Here is a 15,811-nt window from a genome sequence, read left to right on the forward strand (position 1 = left end):
ATTAAGATCTTTTCAGTTTAAATTTAAAAGGCTCACAAGATAATGATTGTCATGTTTTTCCTGAATATTAACTTCAAATAAGAAGTTGTAATGTGAGCAGGGGTAGCCAAGTATTTTTGCAGTCAGTAAACAAATAGAAGCACACTGAGAAAATTACATTTACACTACAGGGCTGCAATTCCAAGGCATGAGATAGATTTGGCTGCAGGTACTCTGACAATGAGTCATGGCATTGTGCCAGCATCACCATCACATTTGAGTGATGTTTGCTCGAAGTTCTGTCATTTGTATCAGGAATTCTGATGCTTTTGGTTGGAGAGTCCTTTCAGCTCATTCCACAGACCTGGAGGAGAGAAACAAAACTGAAAACACTGTGTGGTGTAACAAATCCAGCACCATCTCCTTTTCCAAGCACGTGGAGCTTCCATTAGCTGATGCAGATTTGAGAAATGTGTTCTCTTTGTTAACACAATGTATTTTTTTTTCTGTTCTCTCATTCAGAGACCTGAGCGAAAACCAGATAAAAGGAATCCCTAGAAAGGCCTTTCGAGGAATCATTGATGTGAAGAACTTGTAAGTGACAACTTCATAAATATTTGTGGTGAAAACCTTTCTCCTCTTGTTACTCTCAGTGTGGGTACCTTGTGTCCAGCTCTGTGCAGCACCAAAGGGACCCTGCAGGTTTTTGGCAGGGGACTCCCAGGCTGCTTTGTGTCTGTGAGCACACCTGGAGGGGTTTGGAGCTGAGGAAAAAGAACAGACTCAAAGGCCTCACCCCTTCCTGCAGGACTGTCCTAGAGCAAGATGTGCATGGGAAAAATACTGGTAGAGTTTGGGGATGGAAGTGAAATGTTCTGCTTAGTTTAAATTTTCTGTCCCATCACTTCTGTCAGAAATAAATGACAAACTGTGGCACTCAGGCACGGTGGTTGAGCACAAATATCAGAAAATGAAAAAAAAAATAATGGGAGCAGTTAACTGCAGAGGCTTTGACAGCTTGTATTTAAAATTAAAATAATTTATAAAAGCCTTTTAAGAGAGAAAACAGGGCTGTGGTTTTTGCGCTAATGAAGCCAGTCTGTCCCAGCCTTGTGCTGTAAGGTAGCCTGAAATATGTGTAAAGACTTGGAGCTCTGAATTTCCAGAGCTCCTGGAGGCTTCCACACGTTATGTAACAGAAACCCCTTTTTGTGCACACCCACACTGTAACCCACCCTTGGCTTGGTTGGAGTCAGCACGGGGTGAACTGAGCGAGGAAACAACAGCCCCTGGCTCGGCAGGCTGGGGATTTCCTGGCACAACCTGCAGCCACCCTCAGAAGCATTTCAGAGCCATTAGGGTTAGCACTGTGTCACCACAGCAGCAGCTGAAAACTGGTCCCCACTGCGTTAAATATTGGAAGCACTGCATCAATGGTGTGGGTTTGTTAAAGCTGAGTGGAAGGAGCAGCTAAAGGAGATCTGAAAATAAGCCCTCTTCTACAAACAGTCTCAGCAGTGTTCTGTTTTCAGCTCTCACCCCAATGAAATGCTCTCAGGCACGTGATGGGATCCCTGGGGCATCCTGGGGAGGGCAGGAGTTGGACTCGATGATCCTTCCCTTTAATCATGTCCTCATGAGTTTCACTTGCATTGTGTGATCTATAGGAACAATAGATGGAGTTTTGTTTCAGAAAATCAAACTTTCCCAGCTGTAATTCACTGTTGTTGCCTGACTTCATTTCAATAGCAGAGTTTGCATTGAGAGTTCAGGTCGCCTCTGACAAGCTGTCACAGCCAGAGCAGGTGTTTTGATTTATGCACCCACTCCCAGTGCAGAAGGATGCAGGGTTTCTCCTTTCCATGAGCTGGTACCAAGGGATGACTGGCTGGAGTGCTTACAGGAAATGTTTAAATGTTGGGATTTCAAGCTTCAACAAAAATTTGTATCTGTCAAGTTAGGCAGTATGGACTGTTTTGCTGTAAAAGACACAGTATCAGAAGTACTTCCCTGTAGCTGCAGTTTCTGACTTCAGCGAGCACTGAAGTTATCACAGAGACATAAAACCATCCTGGCTTGGAGTGGTCATCCAGTCCAGCCTCCAGCTCAGCAGGAGCACAAAGCTTGGCACTCTGACAGATTGCTGTTGAGAGCCACGAGCACTGATTGTTTAGATAAATGGCCAGAGAAGCAGGCTGTTCACTCACATCTAGACATTCTTGCTTGGTAAGAAATGTACAACTCCTGTGCCCAGGGTGGTCCATGGGACTGCTGCTTCCAGACACAGACAAGTGGATTGTGACTTGCTGAGAAAAACACAGCCCAATCTTGGCCCAGCTTGCTGCTGGAAATGCATTAAAATGTCTCCAGCAGTAGCTGTAAGGGTGTGATGCAAGCTGAACCAAGTTAGCAGTTCGAGCTCTTCCAGCAGTGAGCTCAAACACGCTGATTCCCATTTCCAGCCCGTGTTTGGCAGCCAGGGCTGTTCCTCCTGGGTCCCAGCAGTGACCATGGCAGTGAGCAGGGTGTTCCCTGCCTGAGCAGGGGGACCAGCACCTGCCTGGTGACTGTGACACAAAGGTGCTGATGGCACAGCAGCAGGGTTGGCTGATTCTGAGGTTATCACTTTGCAGGTTTATTGTACTGTCTCAGTGTTCTTCCACTTTATAAAGGGTGTTTGTGAGGGATCTTGGGGGCTTTTGGGCACAAGAAAGCAAGATACAAACTGTCATATTCTCCCCAGCCCTTTCCATTTTATATTTAGAATTCAAATAAGGAAAGGCTGACATAGGATGGTCTCTATTTTCACGGCTTGACCTTTAACATGGCCTCAAATTCTTCCAGGTTCTTCCAAAAGTGTCCCAATATCATGAAATAATAACTCTGGAGATACCATAATAGAGACACAGCAAGTGCTAAACCAGATGAAAATCTCCAGATTAATGCTGTCTTTAACAGCTTGGAAAGCTTCCCTCAGGACAAAATGCAGAGTTAGACTGAGCCAGGCCATGAATTCCTGTTGGACTCCAGCTCTGAAACATGCAGCCTGAGGGCTCAGTATAAATTACAGTGGGTGCCATTTGGAAACCCTGTGAGAATGACCCTGTCCCAGCATGGCCATGGCAGTGATGGACTCAGAGGCACAGGTTGTGCCCAGCTGGAGCAGACTGGTGTAAAGGAAAATCTTCTTCCAAAGGCAAAGGTGTGAAGCAGGGAGAGTCTTTGGTGATGTTCCCCAGGCACCAGGGCTGCAGAGCTGGCTTGATGCAGGAAAAAAAAATCTTTTAAAAATTTGTTAAAGTGATGGGCGGGGGGGGATTGTTATAAAAAGCATTGTTCCAAGATGGTTTTCTCTGTGTCTTTCTTTTTAAACGGTAAAAGCTTTCTATCTTTTGTCATTCTCTTAGCAGAACAGTGAGCCCAGGAAAATGGGCTTGGATTAGGGCTGTGCTAAAGAATTTAGAATGTCAGGAAGGCCAGTGCTTTTGCACAAGACAAAGCCAAAGCAGAGGCTGGAGTTTTTCAAACTCCTAAGTGGGGGAAGTTTCGTTGTGTGAATTATTTTCATATGAAGTGTTTTCTGCTGTTTGAGTGCAAAAATCAAAGAATCTGCAAACAAATAAATTAGTGAGCCTATTTCTAACTGAAATGTAGAAATAATTATACAGCTTTTAGAAAGTTTCATGAGCACATAATGTCCATTACCAGTAGTGAATTTATTTGGGAATTTGGCATAAACTGACACTTTGAACACTTTGTGGAGTAGATGCATGAACTCTGCTCAGTGGCCCTAAGAGCTGAACAGGAGAGGGCAAGAGAGGGCCAGCCTGCAGAGCACACCTGTATTCAATTTCTGTTAGTTATTACTCAGAGAACAGGAAATGTTTCTTGCAGGACTCTAGCCCCAAGTAAGCACATTTATTTCAAGAATTAAAGTGTATGGGTTTGGGTCTCATTGAGCTTTGGGCTAACTCAGCGCTGTCAGCCGTGGCCTTCCATCATAAAAATATATAGAGCTGCTGCTTGGACTGCTGCACGTTTCCCTGCTCCTATCTCATCTTGGCATGCAGGGGAGTGTTGCTCTGCTGAGGCATTCCTGCAGTTGTCAGCCTGCCTCACTGAGGGCAGCCAGGGTCCCAGCACAGGGGGGTACAGAGCTTGGTGTTAGGAAGGAATTCCTCTGTGTGAGGGCACCGAGGCTGTGGCTGTCCCTGGATCCCTGGAGCTGCTCCAGGCCAGGTGGGACAAGGCTTGGAGCAGCCTGGGATGGTGGAAGGTGTCCCTGCCCATGGGACAATCCTTATGACCCTTTCCAACCCAAACCATTCAATGAGTCCACAAACATCTGCCGGCCAAGGAATGGAAAACAGGAATCCATGTGCAGTGTGGATGCTGGGCAGGATGCCAGGGCAGCAGGGCAGAGGGGGAGACACCCTGTGTGAACACCGCTCAGAGCTAGAGCCACACAGAAGGACACAGGCACTGCTGTTTCTCTCAGGGGTTGCTGCCATTTCTTGATTCACTGGAATTCAGTTCCATCCATATTCAGCCTCTTATCTCTCACAGGCTTTGGCTGTAAGGTTCTGTAGCACTGGGATTCAGGGGAAAAAAAAATAAAGAGAGAAGGAGTTAACAAGTTCATGTGTCATGATGATACAGGCTCATTGCATTTCTGTCTGAACACTTCTCAGCCTCACCTGAGATAATAGCTCCTATCACTGCACCTGCAAGAGGCTTTCCCTGCATCCTGGGGCCACTTAGCAAATTGTGGGTAATATCCTCCTTGATAGCCCTAAAGGTTCTTGTGGAGGAAGAAATGAAGCATTTAGATTTATGTTTTTAAAAATACAGAAGTACATCAGCACATATGTAACATTTAACACTTCTGCAAGTCAGTACACATTTATTTTCCTACTGGTTAAATTACCTCTGCAGTGTGGAAAATCAGAGCTCTGTGAGTACTGTAAAATATTGTTGTACCTATTAGTTTCAGTTCCTTATTTGTTAAATGGCTTTTCCTGGAAGATTCTGTTACTTTTTCTGCATGCATCTACTATTAGCATCAATCCACGGGACTTTTACAAAAATTAAACACCTTAATTGCACATTCAGCTTTTGGAAAAAGCTGAACTTGCTCTTTACATTGAGAGGTATTTTGCATTCACCTACACAAAATATTAAAATGTTCCAGTGTAATTTTTTTTTAACCATCACAGCCAGCTCTGCAGAGTATATTTGTAGCTTCTGCCATTCAGCCATAGGAAAAATTAAACATACCTGTCAAGTTAAACTAATGAATAAACTAATGAATAAAGGAAATAATGGTTGATTTGTGTGTAGCCATTTCACTAGAAGAAAGCAAGTGATTGTGAGTTATTTGCCAAACATAAATATGCAGTAGATCTTAATGAAATGTTACACTACAAAACATAACTCCTTTAGTCTGGGTTCTCCAGGGAAGCTATTATCCAGAGCCCTCTGAAATTCCTGGCCATAGTTTCTTGACATTTGTGTACAGTATTCAGTGTTTCTCTTGCTGTTTGCAGTAGAATAAAACTAAAGGAGGAAGATAAACAGTTGGCCAGATTTTCCATTCATTTGGTGTAAAATCTGGAATGAGCCTTCTGAAGCCAGTGGTTGGCCTCAAATAAAAGCAAAGAAATGCCTAGAGGAGAATCAATTACCATGTGTTGGGTTATGTATTTGCTTTTGTGTCTCCCAATGGGCTGAACAGTATGTATCTATATTTGATGGTGTGCATTAAAAGCTCAGTATATTTTGAATAGGAATACTGTTGTGAGGAATTGTGGGGTTTTTGTCCCTTTCCTGCTCGCTCTGTTTCCATCAGGAATGTCACAGCTGCTGCAGCCACAGCCAAGGGAAAGCCTGTTAGGAACATGGAGATGAAAACTTGAGCCATATGTATCTATATTTGATGGTGTGCATTAAAAGCTCAGTATATTTTAAATAGGAATACATGAAAATTTAAGGAAAGGTTTCTATTATGGGACAGATTTCAGGTTGTTTTGACAAAGAGCTGGCTAAACAGGTCAGAGGCATGGAAAGAGCTATTTTGAATACTCATTGGAGACAAGCCTTTTGCACTCTTTAGGGGGCAAAAAGATCACATTACTTCAACTGCATAAATTTGTAAATAATTTTCCTCCTCCTTGTCCATAAATTCACCCGGCACTCAATGTATTCCAACAGTGTATTCCTTTCTATCTCCTGTAATTGGTCTTCGCTGTGATAGTGTCCATAATGAATTCAAGAGAGATCTCTGTGGCCATCACATTTGCTTTCCTAGAAATGTCATTGTCATGCAGCATTATTATAACAATAAAATAACAAGTTTCCAACTTACCACCTTCTATGGAGAAACACCACCTGCAGCGTCAGTTAATTTTATGAATACATTAGTTTGAGCTTTTGCCATCTGTTCTAGCCCTTATAAGAAATGCAAGAAGCATATATTTCACAATTAACTCATTAAAAGGGTATGATTGATTGGAATGCACACACATGTTCCCTGCACCACAGTTAAGGTGAGATGTGCAGAGCCAACCAAGCACTCAGAGTCCTAGCAGAGGACATTTTGTGAGAAAGATGCTTCTCTCTTGCCATCCTCAGCCACACAGGGCCAGCACATGGGGTGACACAGAGGGGTGACACTGGTTGCTTCACTGTTCCCTTGAGAGCTGTGGCCCAGCCCTGCAGGGGCTCCCTCGTGGTTCTGCTGCTTTCCTGCCTGAGGTCACTGGGTGTACAGTGACCCTTGGTCTGTCTATTCTGTTCTGTTTGGAATCACTAACCTCTAAAATCTACCTGCCCTTATCTTTCTAAATACCTTCCCTTGTCTGTCTTATAGTAACAATAAGAGAAAAAAGCAGGAAAGCTGAAAGGCTGTGCAGGCAGGAAGGTGTAGGGAGGAATTGTGGGGTTTTGTCCATCTCCTGCTCACTCTGGTTCCATCAGGAATGTCAAGGGAAAGCCTGTTAGGAACATGGAGATGAAAACTTGAAGTTTCATTCAGAAACAGCATTCTTTAACTGCAGTTTTTTCTCTGCCTCCTGTGAATCAGCAGAGGCTTTTTTCTCTGTGCTGCATTGGAGAGATGATGTGTTCATCTGAGGGTCTGTGGGAGCACAGGATCCTGGGCACAGGGTCTGTGCCCTACCTGTGTCCTGTCCTTGGGTCCCTTCCCTTGCAGAAGAGTTTTGTGCAGGATGGCTGAGGGTGAGCAAGGGGTCTGCAATAAAAAGCTAATTCTGCATTTGTCTAGGATATGCAGCACAGAGGCAGTGTCTTCTGAGTAGCTGTGCTGAATAATGCTGCTCTCTGGCAGTTTATTGGAATTCCCATAAAATAATGGGGGGGTTTAAGTGTTTTTACTGCCCTGAAACTTCTGTGTGTCTCTTTTGACATCATAAGGAATAGTCATTATTCAGAATTACCTTCCTGAGAAGAAAGTTTCATAGGATTTTTGCAATGTGCACTGGTGCTAAGATACACCAGCTCAGCAGTGATGTTGCTCGTGAGCAAGCCAGTTTCAGTCTTGATAGTGTATTTTTGTAAAAGCTTGGCATTAGGGTTGTGTCAGCTTTCAGGAGGTGTTTTAGAAGGGTGTGAAGTGATAGGACAATGGGAAATGGCTTTAAACGACAGAGAGCAGCTTTAGGTTGGATATTAGGAAATTTTTCCCTGTGAGGGTGGTGATGCCCTGGCACAGGTTCCCAGAGCAGCTGGGGCTGCCCCTGGATCCCTGGCAGTGTCCAAGGGCAGGGCTGGGAGCAGCCTGGGACAGTGGAAGGTGTCCCTGCCATGGCAGGGGTGGGATGGGATGAGCTTTGCTCCCTTCCCACCCAAACTGTGCTGTGACTCTGTGATCCTGTGCTTCACCCTCTGGAGGGTTTGGCCCAGCCTGCAGGAGGTTGCTGTGCTTTAGGACAGGAGCTTTTAATGGGAATGCTGCTGTTTGCATTATTCCCCAACTGCCTGGGATGGCCCCAGGTGCCTCAGGGAGCAGTGGAACAGACCTGTGCAGACTGACACCCTGCAAAGCCTGCAGCACACCTGATAAACACTGCTGACCCCAAAACCATCCCGTGAAGTGTTCAAACCTGTGCCATATTTGCTAGTGTGATCAGTCCCCACTTGTATTTTTTAAACACATTTGGGTTGATGTAATCCCCTTTCTCTTGTCCCTTGCTAATAAACGAAACACCAGGTGGACAAACCAGCACAGCACGATCTTAAATCTGTTGAATGTGCTAAACTATGACTTGGCCTTCATGTAGGATTGATTGCACAGGTTGGAAATGCACCACTGATTTATTTTTTTCTGTTTTTTAAATGAAAACATCTGCAATAAGTGGGGTGGATGTCTGCTCTGTTCTCTTGTCCACTTGCATTTCAGGAAGTGTTTGTTTTCATGGATGTCTGTAGTTGTGGGCTCAACTGGCCACAAGGGATCTGTCACCGACAACTTATTAAAAGCTGAACCATCACTCCTGAGGAACAGATTTCCTCACTATAAAGGTTGCTTCCCCCTGAGTATAATGTCAGATAAATAAAAAGCTGAAATATCTCTTAAGTGTGTTCCACTTATAAAAGAGAAGTACATAAGCCAATAGTATTTAGTAGTGGAGGATGTATGTTTGGTAGCATTTAATATTTTTTAAATTTTCATTTTACTGAACTAATCAGAGCTGACTACCTCCATAATAAGGTTATTCATAATTCTGATTTACCCAGTTTCTGTATCCTGGATATACACTGCAGTATATATTGGTTTCAGTATTAATTTTTGGACAAACCACAGATTTTTTTCATATTTCTTGTAGAGGTAAGACAACATCAATACCAATTGTTTTCTCCTTTTCTGGAAATGTATTTCAAGCATTATTGAAAGCCTGCACTTTAATTGTTTATACAGTAAAGTCCTAATGCTGATGACAAGAAAGATGAAGTATCCCACACAGGCCTAAGTAATCTTTTCCATCTACTTCAGATTCTGTTCTGATCTTCCCTATGCTTTGTGTCTTGCATAATTTATTGCCCTGTCCAGCCTGAGAGGGGCTCCTTCTGCAGCCATCAGCAGTGAGCTCTGTCAGTGGTCACTGGTGGGGTTTGAGGAGTGACCTGGATGTGCTGTGTCCCATCAGGAACACGACAAAACTGACACAGGGAGGGAATCCTTTGCATAGGAGGCTGAAAAAGTCCAGCCTTTGTGTGTCAGAGCCTCAGGCTTGGTGGTCACTTCTACAGTTTCTCTTTGGTTAGGGAAAATCTGGGAGTCTGGAGGTTTAAATTGTAAATCACTCACTTGCCTAAATGGGACATTGGTGGAATTTTTTAAACAAGATCACAAGCTCCAGGTCCAGAGTTTGATAAAAGAAAACCTAATCCCTAATCCTGAACAGGACCCATTATCTGGGGTTGGAAATCTGCTACAAAAAGTCAGGGTGGCTATTGCTATTTCCAGAGATTACTTATCTGCTTACTTATTTCACTGAGCTCTGCTTGCTGCTTTCTGGACTCATTATTCTTTTATCCTAATGAAGCACAGATACATTTTGATGCAGCACCCATGCTGCATCACTGCCTTTGTATGAAGAGTAATGAATAGCAGATTTGGCTCTTTTCTCTTTTAATAGACTTACAAGAGTCTCTCTGACAGAAACAAACTCCAGAAAATACCTTGATTTAAAAACAGTCTATGTGGTATCCTTACTGTCCTTTTGATATAAAACTTGATCAAAATGGGTTGTGACATCAGTTGAAAAAGTATGAAAATCAAATTTTCTTTATTACGTACGTGTTTAGGCTAACCTATGCCTACAGTTTATCTTTGTGTAATTTATGCTGTCTTTGTGCCATGCCTTAATTTTGAATACATTTGTTGAAGATTTCCTGTAGCATTCATCTATGATTGTCAAAAGGAAGTTTTATTCTAAAAAAAGAGATAGTACTGGTTTTAATTATGAATATAAATAGCTTCATAACCAGAGCGAACTCTGAATTTACATCATTTTTATGATAGCCACTCCATTCCAGGTTTATTGATTTTGTCATTTGCTTCATTACATTTAATGCAAACCTTTTGTATGAAATTATTCTGGTGCTGTGCTGGCCACGGAGGGGTCAGCATGTGCAGTCTCTAGCCAAAACAGCGCAGCAATATCATTTTAGTGCAGACCCCATGGAGAAAGGGGGGTTGTAGGTACTGTCCACCAGCAGAACAAAGTTTGCCTTTTCCACTTGACCTTCCCAGCTGGGCAAAGTTAAAACCACAGCTTGAGTTGTCTTTTTTTCCTCTGTTCTTTTCTCTCCCCCTGCCTTTGGCTTTAACTCTTTGGTCAGTGTGACAAATGCCGGTTGCTGGAGAGGAAAAGGAGTTTGGGGGTGGGTTTGGGCAGAGCCTGCTGGGTCCCTGTGCTGGGAGTGCCTGGCAGCCCCAGTTCTGATGGTCTGCAGGAGGGCTGATCTCCTGCTCAGCAGCTGTTCTGAAGAGCCACTTGCTGTTTGGATTTCAGGGCAGAGACTCTGGGTGGCTGGGGTCTCCAGCTGTTTTTCCATTTCACTGGGATTCAGTTCTGATAGTTGGCTTTGTGAGCAGGTAACAGTGTGCCTGATTTGCTGTGCTTTTTAAGGGGTCCCTGAGATGGATCTCAGTGATCCTTCAGGTCCTTTCCAACCCAAGCCATTGTGTGGCTGTATGAATAAAACTTCTCGAGTTCTTAATTCATACTGCATTGCTTTCTCCAGATAACACAATTATTCCTTTAAATCTAACTTCATCTTGAAAAGTGGTGCAAACACTATGCAAAGCAGGTAAGTAAATGGATCCTTGTTTTCCCAGAAGGCAATGACTTAGGCTCAAAAATTAATTTCAGTAATTGATTGAGGGACCAGCTTTCCTGCACCACTCTTCCTTGACCACAAAATGAGATGGATGTCCCCCTGCTTTTGACCCCAACTCTTACCTCAGCTGCAGCTTTTTTCTTGACCCAAGCCCTCAACTCAGCTGCAGCTTTCTGTGTGAGAGCAGAGCTGCCTATTTCAAACAAGCCTGTGCAGTTTCTTGCCACATTTAGAGCCCAGAAGGGAATGATTACATTTCTCATTCAGTGATTCAGTCTGCTCCGTGGCTTTGCTATCCTGCAGTTGGGTGGCTCCATGAGATAAAGTGTAGAAAAACAAAGCCACCTGCAATTCAATTCAATACAAAATTGATATGCCTTGAAAGAAAAATATTAAGCTGTCATGGTATAACTGTAGTGTAGAGTTTTTCCATCACAAATTGTTTTTATATGAACATATGCTCGCTGTGTTTGTACAGCAAAGGATGTTACACAGTCCTTTTAAACAGCTCAAGTGCTGCATCACTTGAAAACGTCCCCAAAAGAAGCTCAGGTCATGTAAATCCTACATGGATATTAAAAAAATCCTATGGAGGATCTTCATTTTATTAAAAAAAAACCACCAGGGTTTTTGCTTGGATCTGCAGTGTTTTCTTCCTGTATAAAATAGGGATCTAAATCTGAGTAAAGCACAGAGGGAATTCTCAGGCACTCTCGTATCTGCTGTGAGATTAATAGAAATAAAGTTGATTATATAGGTGCAAATCTGAGAATGGCTTTAGTGTAATAGCTTTGAGGTAGGCAAGAATAAAACCCCTTTTGTTTAAAACCAGATGACACAGGGGGAGTGGAGACAGCAGCAGTGGAAAGGGCTGTGAGATGATGGTCTCATTTGTACAGCTGATTTCTGCTGCTGAATATCATTTCCCTCCATTCTTTTCTTCCTACCAAAGGCCTGTGGGATCTAATTTTGCTTTTGTTTACCCTTTGGTAGTCCCATAAATGTCAAAGAAACAAATGAGAGAATTCCATCTTCATGAGGAAGTAACCTCTGCTCCAGTCTTTTGTGGGTTTTTTAAAGCTCTTTTTGGAGTTATTTTTCCAACTCATTGAGCAGCACAGTAGCACTGTGGTAATGTGCATGCACAGCTTGTCCAAGGTGCGTTTTCACACTCAGGATTCTTCTTCCTTTCTCTTGTTTGACTAGGGAAAGCAAGGCTTTTGGAATTGTTTATTTGAAGGAACAGCAGAGTTTCATGAATGAACAATCAATATTATTTCCCTATATAAATTCTGCATCAATATCCTGTCAATCACAAGTCGCTTATAAGGCAGGTTTGATACCTTAATGCTAGAATATAGAGTGGTGCTTTTCAAAAAAAACCCTCAGAAAAGCCCAAACCCAAACCTCCAAATCCTAGAATTTAACTCATTTAAAGAGATAATGGGCTGTATAAAACTGTGGTGTGGTGCACAAGAAATCTTAAGGAAAATGATTTACATTAGGATGCCCATAAGGAGTTGTGCTGCATTTCCACGAGCCCAGCAGAAAGCATCCAGCCTGCCTCTCAGGGCAGCAGAACAGGGCTCTCTCATGCACATTTAAATATGGCATTTTGTGGCATGGCATGGGAAATGGAGCTTTCTGGTGTGAAAATCACCTTTAGAAATGAGATTGACTTTTTCCCCCTTTTTTTTGTGTGACCCTTCAGTAGCCTTGTATGTGGGTTTCACCCTTGAACCTCCTTTATTTAGTATTTAATTTATATGCTTAAACTCAGGTCATATGCAGCAACAGCTATTGATTAGGTCCTGCTTTTAAACCCAGTCTTAGAGGCAATCTGACTGCTGCAAAGAGGTCAAGTGGTTTGCCTGAAATAATTCACTGGGTAAGAGGGACTCACAATTATCTCAACCCCTTGAGCAGGGGGTTGTTGTTGGGGGTGGATTTTTAGTTTGGTTTTAGCTCTCTGCCTGCAGCTCTCAATGCTGTCCAGAGATGTGGAGCTCTCCCTTCCTGAGGAGCAGCTGAAAACATAATTAAGGGTTAATGTTCAGGCAGGGGGGGAGCAGCCAGCCCTTCACAATAAGTTGGGCAACAAGCAGCACTCTCAGGACAGTGCTGAGAAGGATGGGAGAAATGTCCTGTGAAGCCAATTGTTCAGGTATCCTCTTTACCTACTTACAAAAAAAAATTGTTGCTTTGATTGCAAAAAAGAAAAAAATTGGGGCAGAGCTTTGTTCTGACTTTTATTTCAGTGCTGTCACGTCTCAGTATGAAATAGGTTTTGGAGGTTTTGTCTAAAGGGTCAGGTGAGGTAACTGGTGAGATCTTGTGATCCAAACTTGCTTCCTGGTCCTACCTGGGAGTCCAGGTTTTCTTGCATGTGGCTCCTTTTTGTCACGACAAGGCTGGCAGAGGAAGCAGGTGTCTCTTTATGAATGTACTTATGGACTAATGTCAGGAAAAAATGCTAATAAAATATACACCACCTAGCAAGGAAATTTCAAATTCATCTGGATAAGTAAATTTTTAAGATTCTTTGATAGTGGCTTCAAGTTTATAAGGCTTGTAGAATCCTTATTCAGTGACTAGTGAGTAAATGTGAACGGGCATTTCAGAATGTGAGCTTTTATATTTAAGAAATCACAATGCCTAGGATTACCTGAAGGTTGTTTTAATGATTTCAAAAGGAAATACTTTTCTTTAAAAAAATTTAAAAGTGACATTTGCGGGGAAAAACATTAAAGTCTGTAACTAATAGGAAATTCTGTACATAAACCTGCCTCTACAGTATTTTCTGTTGATATCAAGTGCAAAAATTATTTAATAATACTAACCATATGTCTAACAGTAAGCCATCTTCTATCCTTTTTTTTTTTTAAATTGGGCATGCAGCTATCTCAGGATGCTGTTTTTACCCGTTTTTGATGAAATAATTCTTTCACACTTACATTCATTACAAGTCTTGCATTTATAGATAAAGTTCAGAGTTTTAAGTCACTCAGATCTCCTGCAAGATGGAATAAATCCCTTTGGAGGTGACCTGTCCTCCTGCTCTTGCAGTGTGTGTTGTTTTGGAGATTAGGGCTGTCCCTTGGCGCTCAGGTCTCTGCACTGTGATATTTCAGCTCCTGGGTTGAGGTATTCCTTGCCCAGCAGTTTATCCCTCCAGGAGATTGGCAATCCACAAGGAAAGCTGGGAGACCTCTCAGCACCTGCAGCCTGCTTTCCATCTCTCCCCAGGAATTGAGCTTATGTGAGGATGTACCAGTAGGGATTCGATGACTTTTCCTTTCCCAGTAAAACCCCAGTGCTGTTTCACACCCTTCACCTGTATCTTTGTAAAGGTACTTTGTGGCCATAATAACATCAGCAATGATCTCTTGTACTGTGTTCAGCCCTTTTGGATAAACTTTCCCTCCTGCATGTGGATGCTGACTGTCTGGTAAGAGAGAAAGGCAGATAAATTTTCCCAGGCATTGTTCTGGGGGAGCAGGCTTGGTTTTGTGAAGCCTTTATGATTTTTCTACCTTGCTGCAGCATCTCCTGGTTTTTGTTTATTTACAAAAGGAAAAACCTGTGCATTCTGATGTGAAAGCTGTTGGTTATTGTGAGGGTATTATTGCATTAAGGTTATCACTGGTTATCTCGTGGATATGGGGTAAAACACATAAAAACAGATTACAATCAACAAAACTTATCAGTTTCTATCATGTCATTTCTCCATGTTTTATATTGGTATTACACCTGTCCCAAGGTTAGAGAAGAACATTTTAATTTGGAAATTATGTTGGTTAGTGGAATGAGAAGAGATGAGTTCAGTTCCTAAAATTTTGTAAAACCTCATGGTGTTACTGAGACCCCTGACAACAGCTCTGGGGAGGAGGAATAAATATATTAAAGGGTGGGGGACTCAAATGCCACAGCCATCCCATACATGCCAAAAATAGATGGATGCCATTTGTTTTTATGAATTAAAATAAGCAGACCTATGGTTACATGTAGGTGGAAAGAAACTCCCTGGTGAATATGCACAAGAGCTGTCACATATGCTCCACGCCACGTTCCTCAAGGATACGTGGCAGTGCCACATTGATTTGGTAAAACATTGTTTGGGAAGCTGAAGATCTGCTAACAAAAACTGAATGTAGTCATCCAAACATATTGGGTGCTTCTGGTTCATATGGGTGTTCAAATAGAACATTTGTTGCAAAGTGCTTGTAAACAACAATCTGCAGGATGGATTGCTGTCCTTACCTCGGGTGACAAACATTCACAGATGATGTGAATTTGGCTGCCTTGAAAACAGGAAAGCAAAATGGCTTTTTTTGTCAACTGTGATCCAGTTTGGTGTTAATTCCAGAGCACTTTCCAAAGTATTTAAAAACTGATGTAATTACTAGGTGCCTCAATAACCAAGAAGAACATTGGTTTTGATTCCCATTTAATTTATCAGGTAACTTACTTATTTTGGTTCCTACAATATTTTTTGGGTTTTCTTTAAGAAATCTTTTCTTAAAGATTTACTCTTTTTGTTGTTGTTGTTGTTCTATTTCTAGCTATCTTTCCAAACCCTTCTTGTTCTGGTTAGTTCTTTTTAACTTTTTTAGACCCTAATTTGTTAGGTGCAGTTGTTTGACTGACAGAGTTTGGGAAGTGTTCTACACCTGGAGTGCACAAAGAAGTGTGGTGGCAGAGGGGAACACAAGTCACAGAGGCAGAGCTGGTGTGACAACCTCAGAAATATGATTAATTTGGATATGCACAGCTACTCAGGCAAGAAGAATAGGTTTTCAAGGTCATGTCCAACTGCCCAACAAACACTCCATGTCTATGAGTGGACCTCAGGAATGGAGATAAGGAGGAATCAGCTGCAGGTTGGCCTGCTCAGGACTTGTATCTGACAGAATAGCAGATTTTAGTGCTTATTGGAACCCTTTGCCACCCTTCTTAGTCTAAGGGAAGC

At 42.4% G+C, this 15,811-nt stretch overlaps 1 protein-coding gene across 1 annotated transcript in view; it reads left to right on the top strand.

Moving 5' to 3' along the window:
- SLIT3 (slit guidance ligand 3) overlaps positions 1–15,811 on the top strand; it is a 478,838-nt gene that overhangs the window by 238,944 nt on the left and 224,083 nt on the right. The window contains exon 6 of the mRNA XM_084215502.1: positions 502–573. Coding sequence (XP_084071628.1) covers positions 502–573 — 72 coding nt within the window. The remainder of the gene's footprint in view (positions 1–501; positions 574–15,811) is intronic.

Source organism: Fringilla coelebs (assembly GCF_963513975.1).
Source record: "Fringilla coelebs genome assembly, chromosome: 15".
Classification (NCBI taxonomy): Eukaryota; Metazoa; Chordata; class Aves; order Passeriformes; family Fringillidae; genus Fringilla; species Fringilla coelebs.